Source organism: Pristiophorus japonicus, unplaced genomic scaffold (assembly GCF_044704955.1).
Source record: "Pristiophorus japonicus isolate sPriJap1 unplaced genomic scaffold, sPriJap1.hap1 HAP1_SCAFFOLD_1972, whole genome shotgun sequence".
Taxonomy (NCBI): Eukaryota; Metazoa; Chordata; class Chondrichthyes; family Pristiophoridae; genus Pristiophorus; species Pristiophorus japonicus.
In genome coordinates, this window is record NW_027251666.1 from 1,916 (window position 1) to 17,013 (window position 15,098).

The window sequence follows — 15,098 nt, forward strand, 5'->3', positions numbered from 1 at the left end:
GGGAATAGGCTCGGGGGTCCGGGTAGCCCACTCCTGCTCCTATTTCTCATGGTCTTATGTAACCAGTATGCCCCGCGGGGGAGAATTGCCGCACCCAGACTACAAGAGTTCAGTGCGCAGGCGCAGATACTGGGTTTGGAGCATGCGCGGTGCGTATAATGGCGGAGGAGACACATTTTGGACAGGCTCCTCGGAAGTGTCCTTTTCAGCGGGACGGAGCGGAGTAATGGACCAGCGGGGAGCCGGGGAGGCTTCATAAACAACCGGTGCTCGCCGGAAGCCCGGAATAATAACCGGAATATCGGCGGTTGTAGGTTCGGGGCTTTCTCCGGGTCACAGGCTCAGGCTAACGGCGGCCATTTGTGTGCAGGAAGGCAGGTTCAGCGCTCCGCCATCTTGATTCAGTGAGTTGCACAGCGCATGCGCGGCCATGAACTCAGCCAGAGTCAGCACCTTCAGGGGAGTGGAACCAGTGAGTGCAGAACTGAACCCAGACAGAGTCAGCACCTTCAGGGGAGGGGAACCAGTCAGTGCAGAACTGAACACAGACAGAGTCAGCACCTTCATGGGAGGGGAACCAGTGAGTGTAGAACTGAACCCAGCCTGAGTCAGCATCTTCAGGGGAGGAGAAAGATGGAGGGGAGGGGAACCGGTATTGTAGAACTGATCCCAAATAGAGTCAGCATCTTTTAGGGGAGGGGAACCAGTGAGTGTGGAACTGAACCCAGACAGAGTCGGCACTTTCAGGGGAGAAGAGAGAGGGGAACAAGTGAATGCAGAACTGAACCCAGCCAGAGACAGCATCTTTAGGGGAGGAGAGGGTAGCCAGTGAGTTTGGAACTGAACCCAGTCAGTCAGCACCTTCACGAAAGGAGAGGGAGGGGAACAAGTGAGTGCGGAATTGAGCTCAGTCAAACTCAGCAACATCATAGGAGGAGAGAACTGCGAGCGAAGGTAACCAGCGAGTCTATATCTGAACCCAGGCAGAGTCAGCATCTTCAGGGAAGGAGAGGGAGGGGAACCAGTGAGTGTAGAACTGAATACAGCCTGAGTCAGCAGCTTTAGGGGAGGAGAGAATTGTGAGGGAGGAGAACCAGTGAGTATAGAATTGAACCCAGACAGAGTCAGCACCTTTAGCAGAGGAGAGGGGAGCCAGTGAGCATGGAAGTGAAGCCAGCCACAGTCAGCACCTTAAGGGGAGAAGAGGGAGAGGAAGCAATGATTGTAGAACTGATCCCAAACAGAGTCAGCAGCTTTAGGGGTGAAGAGGGAGGGGAATCAGTGAGTGTAGAACTAAACCCAGCCAGAGTCAGCACCTTCAGGGGAGGGGAACCAGTGACTGTGGAACTGAACCCAGCCAGAGTCAGCATCTTCAGGGGACGGGGATGGATTGGAACCAGTGAGTGCAAAACCGATTCCAGACAGAGTCAGCATCTTCAATGGAGGAGAGGGGAGCCAGTGCGTCTATATCTGAACCCAGCCAGAATCAGTACCGACAGGGAAGGAGCAGCAGGGGAACCAGTGAGTGTAGAACTGAACCCAGCCAGAGTCAGCATCTTGAGGGGAGCGAGTGAGTGTAGAACTGAACGCAGTCAGAGCCAACATCTTCAGGAGAGGGATAGGGTGGGGAACCAGTGAGTCTGCACCTCGGCAGGACCGGAACCAATGTCCTAGGGGGAGTGTTTGCTAGTGCTGTTGGGGAGGAGTTAAACTAATATGGCAGGGGGATGGGAACCAATGCAGGGAGACAGAGGGAGACAAAAGCAAAAGACAGAAAGGAGATGAGTAAAAGTGGAGGGCAGAGAAACCCAAGGGAAAAAACAAAAAGGGCCACTGAATATAAAGGGGCTGCAGGAGGGGTCAAAACTAAAAATCATGGTATTAAAACACTCTACCTGAACTCATGCAGCATTCGAAATAAAGTAAATGAGTTGACGGCACAAATCATTACAAATGGGTATGATTTGGTGGCCATTACAGAAACGTGGTTGCAGGGTGGCCAAGACTGGGAATTAAACATACAGGGGTATCTGATGATTCGGAAAGATAGACAAGAAGGGAAAGGAGGTGGGGTAGCTCTGTTAATAAAGGATGATATCAGGGCAGTTGTGAGAGACGATATTGGCTCTAATGAACAAAATGTTGAATCATTGTGGGTGGAGATTAGAGATAGTAAGGGGAAAAAGGTCACTGGTGAGCGTAGTTTATAGGCCCCCAAATAATAACTTCATGGTGGGGCGGGCAATAATCAAGGGAATAATGGAGACATGTGAAAAAGGAACAGCAGTAATCATGGGGGATTTTAACCTACATATCGATTGGTCAAATCAAATCGCACGGGGTAGCCTGGAGGAGGAATTCATAGAATGCATATGGGATTGTTTCTTAGAACAGTATGTTACAGAACCTACAAGGGAGCAAGCTATCTTAGATCTGGTCCTGTGTAATGAGACAGGAATAATAAACGATCTCCTAGTAAAAGATCCTCTCGGAATGAGTGATCACAGTATGGTTGAAATTGTAATACACATTGAGGGTGAGGAAGTAGTGTCTCAAACGAGCGTACTATGCTTAAACAAAGGGGACTACAGTGGGATGAGGGCAGAGTTGGCTGAAGTAGACTGGAAACACAGACTAAACGGTGGCACAATTGAACAGTGGCGGACTTTTAAGGAGCTCTTTCATAGTGCTCAACAAAAATATATTCCAGTGAAAAAGAAGGGCGGTAAGAGAAGGGATAACCAGCCGTGGATAACCAAGGAAATAAAGGAGAATATCAAATTAAAAACCAATGCGTATAAGGTGGCCAAGGTTAGTGGGAAAATAGAAGATTGGGAACATTTTAAACGACAGCAAAGAATGACTAAGAAAGCAATAAAGAAAGGAAAGATAGATTACGAAGGTAAACTTGCACAAACATAAAAACGGATACCAAAAGCTTTTACAGATGTATAAAACGGAAAAGAGTGACTAAAGTAAATGTTGGTCCCTTAGAAGATGAGAAGGGGGATTTAATAATGGGAAATATGGAAATGGCTGAGACCTTAAACAATTATTTTTCTTCAGTCTTCACAGTGGAAGACACAAAAACCATGCCAAAAATTGCTGGTCACAGGAATGTGGGAAGGGAGGACCTTGAGACAATCACTATCACTAGGGGGGTAGTACTGGACAGGCTAATGGGACTCAAGGTAGACAAGTCCCCTGGTCCTGATGAAATGCATCTCAGGATATTAAAAGAGATGGCGGAAGTTATAGCAGATGCATTCGTTATAATCTATCAAAATTCTCTGGACTCTGGGGAGGTACCATCGGATTGGAAAGCAGCTTATGTAACACCTCTATTTAAAAAAGGGGGCAGACAAAAGGCAGGTAACTATAGGCCGGTTAGTTTAACATCTGTAATGGGGAAAATTCTTGAAACTATCATTAAGGAAGAAATAGCGGGACATCTGGATAGGAATGGTGCAATCAAGCAGACGCAGCATGGATTCATGAAGGGGAAATCATGTTTAACTAATTTACTGGAATTGTTTGAGGATATAACGAGCATGGTGGATAGAGGTATACCGATGGATGTGGTGTATTTAGATTTTCAAAAGGCATTCGATAAGGTGCCACACAAAAGGTTACTGCAGAAGACAAAGGTACACGGAGTCAGTGGAAATGTATTAGCATGGATAGAGAATTGGCTGGCTAACAGAAAGCAGAGAATCGGGATAAATGGGTCCTTTTCGGGTTGGAAATCGGTGGTTAGTGGTGTGCCACAGGGATCAGTGCTGGGACCACAACTGTTTACAATATACATAGATGACCTGGAAGAGGGGACAGAGTGTAGTGTAAAAAAATTTGCAGATGACACAAAGATTAGTGGGAAAGCGGGTTGTGTAGAGGACAGAGAGAGGCTGCAAAGAGATATAGATAGGTTAAGCGAATGGGCTAAGGTTTGGCAGATGGAATACAATGTCGGAAAGTGTGAGGTCATTCACCTTGAGAAAAAAAAACAGTAAAAGGGAATATTATTTGAATGGGGAGAAATTACAATGTGCTGCGGTAAAGAGGGACCTGGGGATCCTTGTGCATGAAACTCTTTTTTTTGGGAGTAAACAAAAAACATTAAACCGTGCCCCCCCGATCTGGGGGAAACACCAACCATTTACAAGGCTTTTTTTCCCCCTTTTTTTTTCTCCAAGTGCCCCTTTTAAAGGGGAGGGGGACACTAAAAGCACTGGCAATTAAAACAAATTAACTTAAAAACATAAAATCAAATTAACATTTGGTTGCCGGGCGTGATGATGCACTCCAGTCCCTCCGGTGCCTCCTTGTGCATGAAACTCTTTGTGCATGAAACTCTTTTGAGTTAACCTGCAAAAACATAAAACATTAAAACCATGCCACCCGACCTGGGTGACACAGCAGACACTTTCAAGGCCCCTTTTTTTTTTTGGTATTTGTTTTTTTTTTGGGGGGCGCTAAAATCAAATTTTTCCAGTGCCCCCTATAAAAGGGAAGGGGGACACTAAAAGCACCGGCAATTAAAACAAATTAAACTTAAAAAACGTAAAATCAAATTAAAATTTGGTTGCCGGGCGTGATGATGCACTCCAGTCCCTCCGGTGCCTCCTTGTGCATGAAACTCTTTGTGCATGAAACTCTTTTGAGTTCACCTGTGAAAACATAAAAACAATAAACGGTGCCACCCGACCTGGGTGACACTCCAGACATTTTCAAGGCCCTTTTTTTCCCCCCTTTTTTTTTTTTGGTTTTTTTTTTGTGTTTTTCTTTTTTTTTTTTTGGTTTTTTTTTTGGGCACTAAAATCACAATTTTCCCCAGTGCCCCCTATAAAAGGGAAGGGGGACACTAAAAGCACCGGCAATTAAAACAAATTAAACTTTAAAACGTAAAATCAAATTAAAATTTGGTTGCCGGGCGTGATGATGCACTCCAGTCCCTCCGGTGCCCACCTCTCGCGGAAGGCCGCGAGCGTACCGGTGGACACCGCGTGCTCCATCTCCAAGGACACCCTGGACCGGATGTAAGAGCGGAAGAGAGGCAGGCAGTCAGGTTGAACGACCCCCTCGACCGCCCGCTGCCTGGACCGGCTGATGGCACCCTTGGCCGTGCCCAGGAGCAGTCCTACGAGGAGGCCTTCGGACCTACCCGCTCCCCTCCGCACAGGGTGCCCAAAGATCAGGAGAGTGGGACTGAAGTGCAGCCAGAATTTCAGGAGCAGCCCCTTCAAATAGTGGAACAGGGGCTGCAACCTCGTGCATTCAATAAAAACATGGAACACGGACTCCTCCAGACCGCAGAAATTGCAGGCGGCCTGGGAGTCCGTGAACCGGCTTAAAAATTTATTGCACGGCACGGCTCCGTGCACCACCCTCCAGGCCAAGTCCCCGATGAATAGTGGGAGGACCCCTGCGTAGAGTGCCCTCCATCGGGGACCCCCGCCTCCTCCGGACGGCAAGATGGTACGCCATGGCGTGTCCGGACGGCCGGCGAGGATGGCAAAGTTGAGGGTGTGCAGGAGCAGCCCGTACAGGAAACCCCTCCGCGCGGAACTGAAAGGCACGGAGGGGATTTCCCCGAGGCGGCTCAAGTTGTGAGGCGCCGGCCCCCGAGGGAGGTTCCGGGGTTTGGCCTCTTTGTGCATGAAACTCTTTTAGGAGTCTACCTGCAAAACATAAACAACATTAAACTGTGCCACCCGACCTGGGTGACACAGCAGACATTTTCAAGCCCCTTTTTTTTTGGTTTTTTTTTTTTTTTTTTTTTTTTTTTTTTTTTTTTTTTGGGGCGCTAAAATCAAATTTTTCCAGTGCCCCCTATAAAAGGAGAGGGGGACACTAAAAACACCGGCAATTAAAACAAGTTAAACTTTAAAACGTAAAATCAAATTAAAATTTGGTTGCCGGGCGTGATGATGCACTCCAGTCCCTCCGGTGCCCACCTCTCGCGGAAGGCCGCGAGCGTACCGGTGGACACCGCGTGCTCCATCTCCAAGGACACCCTGGACCGGATGTAAGAGCGGAAGAGAGGCAGGCAGTCAGGTTGAACGACCCCCTCGACCGCCCGCTGCCTGGACCGGCTGATGGCACCCTTGGCCGTGCCCAGGAGCAGTCCTACGAGGAGGCCTTCGGACCTACCCGCTCCCCTCCGCACAGGGTGCCCAAAGATCAGGAGAGTGGGACTGAAGTGCAGCCAGAATTTCAGGAGCAGCCCCTTCAAATAGTGGAACAGGGGCTGCAACCTCGTGCATTCAATAAAAACATGGAACACGGACTCCTCCAGACCGCAGAAATTGCAGGCGGCCTGGGAGTCCGTGAACCGGCTTAAAAATTTATTGCACGGCACGGCTCCGTGCACCACCCTCCAGGCCAAGTCCCCGATGAATAGTGGGAGGACCCCTGCGTAGAGTGCCCTCCATCGGGGACCCCCGCCTCCTCCGGACGGCAAGATGGTACGCCATGGCGTGTCCGGACGGCCGGCGAGGATGGCAAAGTTGAGGGTGTGCAGGAGCAGCCCGTACAGGAAACCCCTCCGCGCGGAACTGAAAGGCACGGAGGGGATTTCCCCGAGGCGGCTCAAGTTGTGAGGCGCCGGCCCCCGAGGGAGGTTCCGGGGTTTGGCCTCTTTGTGCATGAAACTCTTTTGAGTTCACCTGTGAAAACATAAAAACAATAAACGGTGCCACCCGACCTGGGTGACACTCCAGACATTTTCAAGGCCCTTTTTTTCCCCCCTTTTTTTTTTTGTGTTTTTCTTTTTTTTTGGTTTTTTTTTTGGGCACTAAATTCACAATTTTCCCCAGTGCCCCCTATAAAAGGGAAGGGGGACACTAAAAGCACCGGCAATTAAAACAAATTAAACTTAAAAAAAAAACGTAAAATCAAATTAAAATTTGGTTGCCGGGCGTGATGATGCACTCCAGTCCCTCCGGTGCCCACCTCTCGCGGAAGGCCGCGAGCGTACCGGTGGACACCGCGTGCTCCATCTCCAAGGACACCCTGGACCGGATGTAAGAGCGGAAGAGAGGCAGGCAGTCAGGTTGAACGACCCCCTCGACCGCCCGCTGCCTGGACCAGCTGATGGCACCCTTGGCCGTGCCCAGGAGCAGTCCTACGAGGAGGCCTTCGGACCTACCCGCTCCCCTCCGCACAGGGTGCCCAAAGATCAGGAGAGTGGGACTGAAGTGCAGCCAGAATTTCAGGAGCAGCCCCTTCAAATAGTGGAACAGGGGCTGCAACCTTGTGCACTCCATAAAAACATGGAACACGGACTCCTCCAGACCGCAGAAATTGCAGGCGGCCTGGGAGTCCGTGAACCGGCTTAAAAATTTATTGCACGGCACGGCTCCGTGCACCACCCTCCAGGCCAAGTCCCCGATGAATAGTGGGAGGACCCCTGCGTAGAGTGCCCTCCATCGGGGACCCCCGCCTCCTCCGGACGGCAAGATGGTACGCCATGGCGTGTCCGGACGGCCGGCGAGGATGGCAAAGTTGAGGGTGTGCAGGAGCAGCCCGTACAGGAAACCCCTCCGCGCGGAACTGAAAGGCACGGAGGGGATTTCCCCGAGGCGGCTCAAGTTGTGAGGCGCCGGCCCCCGAGGGAGGTTCCGGGGTTTGGCCTCTTTGTGCATGAATCCCAAAAAGTTAGTTTGCAGGTGCAGCAGGCAATCAGGAAGGCGAATGGAATGTTGGCCTTCATTGCAAGAGGGATGGAGTACAAAAGCAGGGAGGTCCTTCTGCAAATTGCATACAAATTGGCCAGAAATAGCAGTGAACCCGGGGACTGGGAGAAATTTAGAACTCAGCAGAGGAGGACAAAGGTTTTGATTAGGGCAGGGAAAATGGAGTACGAGAAGAAGCTTGCAGGGAACATTAAGGCGGATTGCAAAAGTTTCGATAGGTATGTAAAGAGAAAAAGGTTAGTAAAGACAAACGTAGGTCCCCTGCAGTCAGAATCAGGGGAAGTCATAACTGGGAACAAAGAAATGGCAGACCAATTAAACAAGTACTTTGGTTCGGTATTCACTAAGGAGGACACCAACAACCTTCCGGATATAAAAGGGGTCAGAGGGTCTAGTAAGGAGGAGGAACTGAGGGAAATCTTTATTAGTCGGGAAATTGTGTTGGGGAAATTGATGGGATTGAAGGCCGATAAATCCCCAGGGCCTGATGGACTGCATCCCAGAGTACTTAAGGAGGTGGCCTTGGAAATAGTGGATGCATTGACAGTCATTTTCCAACATTCCATTGACTCTGGATCAGTTCCTATGAAATGGAGGGTAGCCAATGTAACCCCACTTTTTAAAAAAGGAGGGAGAGAGAAAACAGGGAATTATAGACCGGTCAGCCTGACCTCAGTAGTGGGTAAAATGATGGAATCAATTATTAAGGATGTCATAGCAGTGCATTTGGAAAATGGTGACATGATAGGTCCAAGTCAGCATGGATTTGTGAAAGGGAAATCATGCTTGACAAACCTTCTGGAATTTTGTGAGGATGTTTCCAATAAAGTGGACAAGGGAGAACCAGTTGATGTGGTATATTTGGACTTTCAGGAGGCTTTCGACAAGGTCCCACACAAGAGATTAATGTGCAAAGTTAAAGCACATGGGATTGGGGGTAGTGTGCTGACGTGGATTGAGAACTGGTTGTCAGACAGGAAGCAAAGAGTAGGAGTAAATGGGTACTTTTCAGAATGGCAGGCAGTGACTAGTGGGGTGCCGCAAGGTTCTGTGCTGGGGCCCCAGCTATTTACATTGTACATTAACGATTTAGACGAGGGGATTAAATGTAGTATCTCCAAATTTGCAGATGACACTAAGTTGGGTGGCAGTGTGAGCTGCGAGGAGGATGCTATGAGGCTGCAGAGTGACTTGGATAGGTTAGGTGAGTGGACAAATGCATGGCAGATGAAGTATAATGTGGATAAATTTGAGGTTGTCCACTTTGGTGGTAAAAACAGAGAGACAGACTATTATCTGAATGGTGACGGATTAGGAAAAGGGGAGGTGCAACGAGACCTGGGTGTCATGGTACATCAGTCATTGAAGGTTGGCATGCAGGTACAGCAGGCGGTTAAGAAAGCAAATGGCATGTTGGCCTTCATAGCGAGGGGATTTGAGTACAGGGGCAGGGAGGTGTTGCTACAGTTGTACAGGGCCTTGGTGAGGCCACACCTGGAGTATTGTGTACAGTTTTGGTCTCCTAACTTGAGGAAGGACATTCTTGCTATTGAGGGAGTGCAGCGAAGATTCACCAGACTGATTCCCGGGATGGTGGGACTGACCTATCAAGAAAGAATGGATCAACTGGGCTTGTATTCACTGGAGTTCAGAAGAATGAGAGGGGACCTCAGAAACGTTTAAAATTCTGACTGGTTTCGACAGGTTAGATGCAGGAAGAATGTTCCCAATGTTGGGGAAGTCCAGAACCAGGGGTCACAGTCTAAGGATAAGGGGTAAGCCATTTAGGACCGAGATGAGGAGAAACTTCTTCACCCAGAGAGTGGTGAACCTGTGGAATTCTCTACCACAGAAAGTAGTTGAGGCCAATTCACTAAATATATTCAAAAGGAAGTTAGATGAAGTCCTTACTACTCGGGGGATCAAGGGGTATGGCGAGAAAGCAGGAAGGGGGTACTGAAGTACATGTTCAGCCATGAACTCATTGAATGGCGGTGCAGGCTAGAAGGGCTGAATGGCCTAGTCCTGCACCTATTTTCTATGTTTCTATGTAACTATATGGGGTATTGGTGAGGCCGCACCTGGAGTACTGCGTGCAGTTTTGGTCACCTTACTTAAGGAAGGATATACTGGCTTTGGAGGGGGTACAGAGACGATTCACTAGGCTGATTCCGGAGATGAGGCGGGGTTACCTTATGATGATAGATTGAGTAGACTGGGTCTTTACTCGTTGGAGTTCAGAAGGATGAGGGGTGATCTTATGGAAACATTTAAAATAATGAAAGGGATAGACAAGATAGAGGCACAGAGGTTGTTTCCACTGGTCAGGGAGACTCGAACTAGGGGGCACAGCCTCAAAATACGGGGGAGCCAATTTACAACCGAGTTGAGAAGGAATTTCTCCTCCCAAAGGTTTGTGAATCTGTGGAATTCTCTGCCCAAGGAAGCAGTTGAGGCTAGCTCATTGAATGTATTCAAGTCACAGATCGATAGATTTTTAACCAATAAGGGAATTAAAGGTTATGGGGAGCGGACGGGTAAGTGGAGCTGAGTCCACGGCCAGATCAGTCATGATCTTGTTGAATGGCGGAGCAGGCTCGAGGGGCAATATGGCCTACTCCTGTTCCTAATTCTTATGTTCTTATGAGTGTAGACCTGAACACGGCCAGAGTCAGCTCCTTTAGGAGAGGAGAACCAGTGAGTGTAGAACTGAACCCAGCCGGAGTCTGTACCTTCAGGGCAGGAGAGGGAGAGGCACCAGTGAGTGTAGAACTGAACCCAGCCAGTGTCAGCAGCTGCAGGTGAGGAGAAGGAAGTGTACCAGTGGGTGAGTGTATTTCTGTACCCAGCCAGAATTGGTGGTGAAAACTGGGAGTGGAGGAGAAACAGTCTAGAAATGTGCGATGGGTTTGGATTTCAGCACAGCAGGAGGGACAATGTGTGGGACAGGCATTTACAGCTTTGGAAGAACAAGAGAGGAAAGAATGTTTCATGGAAACTTGATGTGTCTATTCTGAATTTCTGTCTTGTACTGATAGTGATGAGTTTTGTTATCTCCTTTCACAGCTTTTTCGAAGGTTAGATTTTCAGACAGGAAACACAAATCAAACGTTGCGTCAAGATCTGACGGAGTCAATCGATTCATCAGGACCTGACTATCATCGGCCTTTGAAAGTGGAAGGAGAAATGTTTGTCTGTTCTGCCTGTGGGTAAAGATTTCAAATATCAGTGTGACTGGAAAAGCACCGAGACACACACACCCGAGTGAGTGTTCCAGTGCATTGACTGTGGAAAGAGCTTTAGCCAGTTGCACAGCCTGAATGAACATTGCACCATTCAAATTGCAGAGAAACTGTAAACGTGTTGTGTGCGTGGGTGAGGCTTCAACTGATCGTCCAAACATGGAGAGTCACAAGGATACCCGCACCATGGAGAAACCGTGGAAATGTGGTGAGTGTGGGAAGGGATTCAGAAAACCATGTGAGCTGGAAGTTCATCGACGCAGTCACACTGGGGAGAGGCCGTTCACCTGCTGTGAGTGTGGGAAAGGATTCACTCGATTATCCCATCTACAGTCACACCAGCGAGTTCACACTGGGGAGAGGCCGTTCACCTGCTCTGAGTGTGGGAAGGGATTCACTCAGTCATCCACCCTGCTGAAACACCAGCGAATTCACACTATGGAGAGGCCATTCACCTGCTCTGAGTGTGGGAAGGGATTCACTCAGTCATCCCACCTGCTGACACACCAGCGAATTCACACTGGGGAGAGGCCATTCACCTGCTCTGAGTGTGGGAAGGCATTCACTCAGTCATCCCACCTGCTGACACACCAGTTAGTTCACACTGGGGAGAGGCCATTCACCTGCTCTGAGTGTGGGAAGGCATTCACTCAGTCATCCACCCTGCTGAGACACCAGCGAGTTCACACTGGGGAGAGGCCGTTCACCTGCTCTGAGTGTGGGAAGGGATTCACTCGGTCAACCATCCTGCTGACACACCAGCGAGTTCACAAATGACTGCAGGGGTTGGAATCTGCTGTTATTACTGCTGTTAATCACAACCTGACTGAACCATGTTCATTCTGACAATTGGGGTTTGTTTCTGCTGATGTTAATAACCCTATAACTGGGCTGGACTTTAATATTCTGGATATATTGCTGATTGTGTTCTCGGGGCTGCAGTGTCCATTTAAGAAACGCTGTGTGTTATCTTTCCCCTTAATTCAGCGACTCTCAACAGAAATTCAATTTGGAATAAAATTATGAACGTTTACTTTAATTTTAAATTGATCTTTGGTATAAAATCTACAATCGTGTCAAAGTTTCCATTGAATAAAATCTCCAATTAGAAAGAGCTGGCTGACAATTCTTACTGACTTGCACATTACACACAGTGGCCCCTCCATTATCCACCAGAAAGAAGGGGAATGGGAATTGGTGGGGAATCCGTGTCCCCAAATGTTGCCCTTCCCGTCTGGTGTAGCAATCCCCTCGGCACGGGAATGGAGACAAGTCCAGACCTAAACTGTGCGCAGTACTCCAGGTGTGGTCTTACCAATGCCCTGTGCAGTTGTAGCAGGACTTCCCTACTTTTATACCATCCCCCAGCATTCCATTTGCCTTCCTGATTACTTGCTGTACCTGCATACTAACTTTTTGAGTTTCATGTCCAAGAACCCCCAGATCCTTCTGTACTACAGCATTTTGTAATTGTCACATTTGAATAATAATTAACTTTTTTATTTTTCTTACCAAAGAGGATAACCTGACATTTTACCACATTATAGTCCATCTGCCAGATTTTTGCCAGCTCACTGAGCCTATCTATATCCCTTTGTAGATTATTTGTGTCCTCCTTACAACTTGCTTTCCCACCCATCTTTGTATCATCAGAAAATTTGGCCGCGTTACACTCGGTCCCTTCATCCAAGTAACTAATATACATTGTGAATAGTTGAGGCCCCAGCACTGATCCCTGCAGCACCCCACTAGTTACTGATGGTCAACCAGACAATGAACCAGTTATCCCACCTCTCTGTTTTCTGTTAGTTAGCCAATCCTCTATCCATGCTGATATGTTACCCCCAACCCCAGGAACTTTTACCTTGTGCAATAACCTTTTATGTGGCACCTTGTCAAATGCCTTCTGGAAGTCGAAATGCACTGGTTCCCCTTTATATACCCTGTTCATTACATCCTCAAAGAATTCCATCAAATTTGTCAAACATGACTTCCCCTTCATAAATCGATGCTGACACTGCTTGACCGAACTTTATTTTTCCAAATGTCCTGCTACTGCTTCTTTAATAATGCACTCCAACACTTTCCCAACCACAGATGTTAGGCTAACTAGTTTCCCGCTTTTTGTCTGCCTCCTTTTTTAAATAGGGGCATTACATTTGCAGTTTTCCAATCTGCTGGGACCTACCCAGAATCCAGGGAATTTTGGTAAATTACAACCAGTGCATCCACTATCCCTGCCGCTACTTCTCGTCAGACACGAGGATGCAAACCACTCCGCTGCTCTTGCCTCATAACCCTGCAAATCTTTCCAACTCAAATATTTATCTCTTTTCAAAGTAACATGAATCTGCTTCCATCTCCCATACAGGCAGTGCATTCCAGGCCATAACATCTGGCTGCTTATTTTTTCCCCCTCGTGTAGCATCTGGTTCATTTGCCAATCACCTTAAATCAGTGACCTCTGGTTACCGAGCCTTCTGACACTGAAAATTGTTTCTCCTTATTAAGAGAGTTGGTGGGCTGGAGGAGGTTACAGAGATAGTGAGGAGCGAGGCCTTGGTGGGACTTGGACATGGAGTATTTTAAAGGTTGAGGCCATCAGCTGTCTCTCCCAGTGCAGAATGTGACTCACTGCTAACAGGAAAGGTTTTTGTTTAATGACTAAGGATGCATAATGAGGGTAAATCAATCTCTGTACCTTTTAACTAACAGCAACATGGACCCCCGACACTGTAAATTGTTTCTCATTATAGAAGCATCGAAATTTACAGCATGGAAGGAGGCCATTTAGGCCCATCGTGTCTGCGCAGGCCGACAGAGAGCTATCCAGCCTAATCCCGCTTTCCAGCTCTTTGTCCGTAGCCTTGTAGGTTATAGTACTTCAAGTACACATCCAAGTATTTTTTAAATGTGATGAGGGTTTCTGCCTCTACCAACCTTTCAGGTAGTGAGTACCAGACCCCCCACCACTCTCTAGGTGAAGAAATTTCCCCTCTAAACCTCCTACCAATTACTTTAAATCTATGCCCCCTGGTTGTTGACCCCCCTCTGCGAGCGGAAATAGGTCCTTTCTATGCACTCTATTTAGACCCCTCATAATTTTATACACCTCAATAACGTCTCCCTTCAGTCTCCTCTGTTCCAAAGAAAACAAACCCAAACTATTAAGAGGGTTGCTGGGCTGGAGGAGGCTACAGAGATAGGCAAGGGCGATACTTTGGAGGAATTTCAACAAGTGGAGGAGTATTTTAAAGGCTGAAACCACCAGCCATCTCCTCCAGCACAGAATGTGACTCACTACCAATAGGAAGGCTGTTACTTTAACTACTACGAATGCATAATGAGGGGAAATCAATCTCTGTTCCTTTAACGAACAGTGACATGCTAAGAGGGAAATGAAGATCTTTTCAATTTTTATTCGACTTGGCATTGAAGTGCCTGGAACTCATAATAGGAACTCCAGGGAAACAAAATACTGACAAATGTTCACCTGTTATGTTGCCAAAACAAACCTCGATTTAACTGTGAAAAGATAAATTCTTTAAGAGGGGTTCACACTGACTCACCTGACAGTCCGACTCAGGATCCAACCCTCAATCAGCGCGATTGGTCGCAGAACACGCTGCTGCCTTGGCCCACCTGTCATGTATTATACAGGTTGCCTGGGGTTGCATACTACCAGCAGACGGCTTACCTGTTGGAGTCCTAAGGGATCCCAGCATCCCTTAGGAGCACTGTATATAAGCAGGTCTCCCACACTGTACCAGCACTCTGGAGTCTGAATAAAGGAGCTTAGGTCACAGTTACTCATTGTCATATAAATTAGCCAGAAAAAGCAGCAAACTGGAGGACTGGGAGAAATTTAGAATTCAGCAGAGGAGGATAAAGGGTTTAATTAAGAGGGGGAATCTTGCTAGAAACATAAAAACTGACTGCAAAAGCGTCCATAGATATGTGAAGAGAAAAAGATTAGTGAAGACAAATGTAGATCCCTTGCAGTCGGATTTGGGTGAATTTATAATGGGGAACAAAGAAATGGCTGACCAATTGAACAAATACTTTGGTTCTGTCTTCACAAAGGAAGACACAAATAACCTTCTGGATGTACCAGGAGACCGAGGGGCTAGAGAAGGAGGAATTGAAGGATATCCTTATTAGG

General features: G+C 47.8%; 1 protein-coding gene across 1 annotated transcript; it reads left to right on the forward strand.

The window, feature by feature from the left end:
• Positions 1-200: 200 nt before the first annotated feature.
• On the forward strand, positions 201-11,951 carry LOC139244002 (zinc finger protein 239-like). The gene is made up of 2 exons (XM_070870941.1): positions 201-404; positions 10,761-11,951. Exon 2 carries the CDS (start codon positions 11,015-11,017, stop codon positions 11,711-11,713), a length of 699 nt encoding a protein of 232 aa, XP_070727042.1. The 5' UTR covers positions 201-404; positions 10,761-11,014; the 3' UTR covers positions 11,714-11,951.
• Positions 11,952-15,098: the final 3,147 nt, after the last annotated feature.